Below are 5,792 nucleotides of genomic sequence, written 5' to 3' on the forward strand. Positions count from 1 at the left end.
GGCCCGTGTGCTCAGATTTGGGTGCACGTAAAGAACCCCAGGTGGTCTAAATTTCCGGAGCCCTCCACTACGGCGTCTATCATAATCATACAGTGGTTTTGGGACGTTAAACCCCACATATCAATGCATGGACGGATGGACGCATGGACGAACGCAGGGGCGGGTGCATGGACGAACGCAGGGACTGACGCATGGATGGACGTGCGGACGCACGAACAGACGTACGCACGGATGGGACGCACGGACGGTCACATAGACGGACGAATGGACGGACGGATGCTTCGCCCTACTCTCCATCATTCACCCCGTAGATATGCTGCCATTTTTATATTATGAAAGAAGGTTTTCCCTAGACATAGTTTCAAGGCTCATGGTACGAAGTCCACACTTTTTTTATTCCACAACTAAAGAAGGAAAATCCCATTGTAGTCGGCTATAACCACGAACTGCACGGTGGAAACTGTTTATGAGCGCGACAGTTGCGACTGTCCCTGTACTACGGGTCATCTGCGATGTCGCTTATTGGAGTCGCGCCGACTGCCTAAAACTGCTTAGTGAGCAACAATGCGAGTGCAGCATGCGATGTTGGCATTTATGGCAGAAATGATGCATGCAGGTAACACTTCTGTAAAAATGCACGGGAGCATTTTCCGCGTAACGTTGCCGGGTTACCCAACTGAAAAAAGCAATGAAAAATACAGTGACTCTAGTATTTTATAAGATTGACGCAGTTTAGTGCGATCTTGCTGATACATTAAACCCGCATTTACGATATTTCAAAGAAACGTTAAGCGAGGAAGTTGCTGTCTCACACGAGGCTGTGCTACTCGAAGAAAAGAAAAATAAGAGCGACAAGCAAACGCGAATTTTGTTCGTCCGCGTGCTATGACAATATCGCGTTTCACTTGCGATATATCGTAGGGCATTCGAAATGTTTCTAAAATATGCACTGAATAGCTTACTTTACGCTAACTACACACAGCCGATAGTTCGTTCCCCTAGTCGCTGTCACTCTTGCGATTTGGTATATAGAGCAACGAGCACGGCTTGGCTGCTTTCATCCCGCTGCCCTGTGCACAGTCGAAGTGCTGGGCGAAGGGCGGAAAGTGGCGCAGAGCGTTGTTGCAGTTCCTGGCGCCCGGATGAGCTGCGCCACACATGAGGTAGCAGAGTGTGATGAAGAACAGCTGCTGCTCGGTGTACTGCTCGAGCACTCTCGTCGGATGTGGATCCAAAGCGAGCGCCCACTGCAACGCCGCGTATGCCACCTCCAGCGCCGGAATGTCGGGGAAGAGGCGATTGTCTGCAAACAAGTACCGCGCGAATTTGTGAAACGAAAACAGTGGACCGTTTTCTAGAGACGGCTATCTACAATGTGAATTCAGTGCAGCGTCTAGTGTCTGGCACATTAAGCTGATATGTGACCGAGCATAAGGTTATGCAATACTACTGGTGAGAAAGGGAAACACGCCGCACATGCAGAACTGACTTATTCACACTGTTATTCTTACCGTGAAAACGCTAAATGGTCATCAGCTCATACCAGTGCGAGAAGGACATGGGTCACAAGTAATAAGCTCGTGGATATATGAGTGGGGACTTAGCGTGGAGTCGCCGGCCGCCAGCTCAAGAAAGGTGCTTAAATGTTTGGTATAACGTTGTCACAATCTAGCCACTTCGACGCCGTTGCATTTCGGTTGCTTGTAGTTGGTTGTATAGTGATTGAGCTAAATGTAAATGTAGAGGAGCCTTCTCGTTTTGATTTTAGTGCATGCATTGTATGTAAATACTCGGTGGTGTCCCTTGCCATATCAAGCGGGGCATTCGTACATGCACTAACACAGCAGCAAAAGGTACGACAGCATTGCGTGCGTGTGGCAAGAATTTCAAAGCCTCAGCATCACGTAACAAATAACTTTCAGTGGCAAGAAGAGCTAAGCATGTCAACATCATCGCATGGTACGTAATTTGAATAATGGTAAGTAATTTGAGTTGTAAGAATGCTTAATAGTTTGTTCACAGCCCCAAATGCCTATTAGTACTGTTTCGGTGTGAGGCACATGTGTATATTTTTTAATTATATACACACAAAATCATTTTTAAATAACCTGCCGAGAAAGAAACGCAGGTCGGTGCACACTCACGTTTGGCCTTCGGGGCGCGTTTTTCGGCGCTGCCACTCTGGGCCGCAAGACAGAACGTCCGTTCGACCATGGTGATCTTCCAGACGTCCGAAGACCAGTCGAGACCCACGTTGCCGTCCGCGTCGAACGTGACGCCCTCCCCGTCCAAGCTCTTGACGAGTTCACGAGCGTATACGAAGCCCAGGCCACCGTAGAACATGGCGTTGGTGCCCTGCGGATAGTACAGCGGTGCGGACAGTGCCTGGACCGAGATTCGGACAGTGTTGCGCACGTAGTCGTACTGGGCCAAGGGCAGGCGCGTGTTCGCCAGCATGTCGATCGCCGTGGCTTCGTAAGACCGGTCCGTCACCAGGTCGGAAAGTGCCTGTCTGGACTGGAGCCACAGATCGGCGAAAGTCTCGTCTGCAGACAGCACGTCCTCGGGAAAGCCGGAGTACATCACGGAGAGCACGTCGTCTGTGACGAAATCGTTGGGTGGCCACAACAGCGTCTCGGCCCGTGCGATCTTCTTGCCAGAGGCGACCTTGGTGGCGTTGTCGAGCCACGGCAGGGCTCCGACCAGCGCTCCTGCCACCTGCTGGACAATGGCGAGCTGGGAGCTTATGTTTAGGCGCAGGCTTTCGCGAAAGTTGACGACTGTCGCCAGGGCAATCACCAAGAACCGGTATATCTCTTCCACCTCGCGGACACAGAAGTGAACGCGCCTGATGTTGGTTGTGGCGAGGTTGGCATATCTAAAAAAGGAAGAAAACAGGGAAGGTAAGGCTATTGCCACGCGGGAAAAGCGAAGACCTTTAGGATTAGACGCAACCTTCTTCGTTGACGAAGGTTCTTGCGGCACACCCAAGAGCGATCAAAAGGTGAACGTCGCTGAAGTTAACGCTTTCACTGGAGAAATCTCCTCTCGGGATTTTTCCGAAGGAAGTGCTCTTGCTCAAACGTTGGCTGTAGAAGTGCTTTTTATTTGAAGATTTTTTTTTACTTTCTCTTGTACATGTAACGTAGATATACAAGAGTCGCACTCCACAGCGTCGAGTTGTAAGGGCAATTCCCATCTCTTCACGCGTGCGGTTCAAGTGTGGCTCACGCGTGAAGAAATGAAATATATTTACATACGCACACAGTCTTGTAGCGAACAATAAATGTGAGGTGACGGCTTCTCATGCTCCGTTACACTGACCTTGTTGGAAGCTCAATAGTGTACACGTATCCCATGAGGAATGATTTTTATCTGCTTTGACAATCTTTGTGAATAGGTTCTGCTGAAGATTTCATTCTGCAATGCATAATATCAACTAAATATTTTCCCTCACTATCCTCATCGAGTGTCTCCCAACAATGCCTGCTTCACTATTTCTTGCTTGCTTAAGTATTGCGCGACTGTGCGAAGGAGCATAACTTGCTGCCGTATACAGGCGGGTATCATCCAGCATTCGTTTTGTTTTTTTGGAAATTTCACCACATTCTTTCGCGCAACACTCGCAGAATCGAGAAGGAAAAGGCCGTGCATTCGCTCCCACTGCAGTAAAGGCGTCAAATATTTCACCTGAACCTCAGCAGTCTCGCGTCCGCGATGGGTCCCAGTATCTGCGCGAGGAGCCACGCGAGTGCCTCCAGCAGTTTCGCTTCGCTGTGCCTTGCCCATATCCGGCGAAGTCCTGTGAGCAACCCTGTGTCTCTGAGAACAACGGGGTCCCGTGCCAAGAACGTCGGCCAACCAGTGGCCGATGCCTGTTTGTTGAGACTCTCCAGCCACTCGCTCGACGAAAAGGCACCTCTCGTGTAGTTGTCGATACTCTCCATAGGTAACATTGCACTCTGCTTGACCTCAACTTGGCGATTGTCCAGGAGTTCACGGTACACGGTGTCCTCAATATGGTTCATCTGGAAAATACATAGACAAAAATAGGCATGGTGGTTTTTAATCATGTAAGCTGGTAATTTCTTAATGTTGCGGAATCAGTAGTACAGTTGTACCACGGCACGAGAGGAAACCATGTTGTAGTTCTCATGTGCTGACCTGATGAGCGATCCACCACGATCCAATAACTGTGGTGCTGGGCTGCTGGATCAAATACCTGCCAAGGTGATCACACTTCAATAGGGGGCAAATACTGTAGGGACGTGTTCTTAGAATAAGGCGCACGTTAAAGAATCCCAGATGGTAGAAATTTTTTGAAACGTCCACTGTATATATACGGCTTCCCTTATGATTATATCGTGGTTTCGGCACCTAAATCCTAAACAATTATTTTATTAGGCAGCCCCATTAGCCCTGCTGTTGGTGCTGCTTACCTCGGTGGATCTAAATCGATGACGTAAGTCAGTGCTCAATACTACAATATACGCGTTTAGGTTAACGCCTACTGTCCTTTGAAAGCACACTAATGAGTGCATACAGTATCTCAGCTGGATCGCCTTTGTGGCTTGATGAACATTTCTCCCGCAGGAGATTTCTCCCAAAGCCACCTGCCATGCGTTTGTCGAGAAGGATACTGCTTAGCGAGATTTATGCTGCTGGTGCCAAAAACATGTTAATCAAAACGAAGCGCTAGCTTTCGTAGGCTATTTATGTGGGAATCTCAGCATATTTGTTTTTTGTTTGTTAAAATTGTTCATATATTGGGCTTGGACGCATGGTTTATATTTGGTCTGGAAAGGAAGGAAGAGAATTTAGGCGGAAAGACAGGGAGGTTAGCCAGTTCTTAGACCGGCTGGCTACCCTGTGCTGGGGAAAGGGGTGAGGGGAATGAAAGATGTTAAAAAGAAATGCTGCGAAGAGAAGGAGAAATTAAAAAAAAAAGGTCTGGAAAGGCAGCATACTTTGACCGGTAGGAGAATTCATTGAAAGTTGCACCCAATAATGTAACCTACAATTCTCTATATTAAAGTTTGGAAATTTGTTTATACAAGGCTCTTTTCTGCAGTACACTGGATGCTTAACAAATAAAGATATAATTAGTGGCTACAGACGACAGGACACCGGAGCTTGCGTATTTTACTAATTTTATAGCATGTGAAGAAGTATTGTCCTCCGATGAATAAAACTGCAACAAGTTAGGCCGCTGGAACGCTGCATCTTTACTTCAATGTTTTTTGCACGTACGGTATTTGAAAATTCATGAAACCTCCAAATTTAGTTTTTCTGGATGAACAAGTCAAACTTGCTGTCTTCAATTCCTAGAGAGCGAAATAAACGTTTATTTAGAAAACAGTGTTCCTAGCGAGGTCCGGTGTCACCCTAAGGTGGGAGGGTTCCCTAGTCCAGGAACCCTCTGGCTTCGACTGCCCCCTTGGCCCTGGCGCTGGCGACGAGTTGTCGCTGGTATTCCAGGTCCTCGAGGACGAGCTTCGCCTCCCACCTTTCCATTATGTAGTCTTTGTTTATTCTTGTGGCTTGGTCCCACTCCAGTTCCACGTCGTGGTTAGCATGGCACTGGAATTCTAGGAGGAAGTGTGCCAGGGTGTCTGGTATGCTGCAGAGCGGGCACATGTAGCCATGTGTTGTTGGGTAGAGGCAGTGCATAATATGCCATGTATGTAAGTATTGCTCTGTAGGCATCTGAAAGTCACGCTCTCTTCTTTGGTTAGTCTTGGATGGGGTGGAGGGTACACCCGTCACTCCAGTTTGTAGTGTTGAAGTAGCGA

At 48.1% G+C, this 5,792-nt stretch overlaps 1 protein-coding gene across 1 annotated transcript; it reads right to left on the reverse strand.

The window, feature by feature from the left end:
• Nucleotides 1–997: 997 nt before the first annotated feature.
• Nucleotides 998–4,176, reverse strand: LOC119183257 (endothelin-converting enzyme 1). Its single transcript, XM_075884742.1, has 3 exons — nt 3,691–4,176; nt 2,145–2,878; nt 998–1,303 (listed from the first exon to the last, which is right to left on the reverse strand). The coding sequence occupies exons 1-3, from the start codon at nt 4,071–4,073 to the stop codon at nt 999–1,001; spliced, it is 1,422 nt and encodes a 473-aa protein (XP_075740857.1). The 5' UTR covers nt 4,074–4,176; the 3' UTR covers nt 998.
• Nucleotides 4,177–5,792: the final 1,616 nt, after the last annotated feature.

This window comes from Rhipicephalus microplus, chromosome 2 (assembly GCF_043290135.1).
Source record: "Rhipicephalus microplus isolate Deutch F79 chromosome 2, USDA_Rmic, whole genome shotgun sequence".
NCBI lineage: Eukaryota > Metazoa > Arthropoda > Arachnida > Ixodida > Ixodidae > Rhipicephalus > Rhipicephalus microplus.

Excerpts from the sequence above, each read along its gene's own strand:
- LOC119183257 (XM_075884742.1), bottom strand. The coding sequence starts at position 4,073 with ATGATTAAAAACCACCATGCCTATTTTTGTCTATGTATTTTCCAGATG. Across the intron at positions 2,879-3,690 it reads GCGAGACTGCTGAGGTTCAG|ATATGCCAACCTCGCCACAA; the intron begins GTGAAATATTTG and ends TTCCTTTTTTAG. Across the intron at positions 1,304-2,144 it reads ACGCGCCCCGAAGGCCAAAC|ACAATCGCCTCTTCCCCGAC; the intron begins GTGAGTGTGCAC and ends ACTTGTTTGCAG.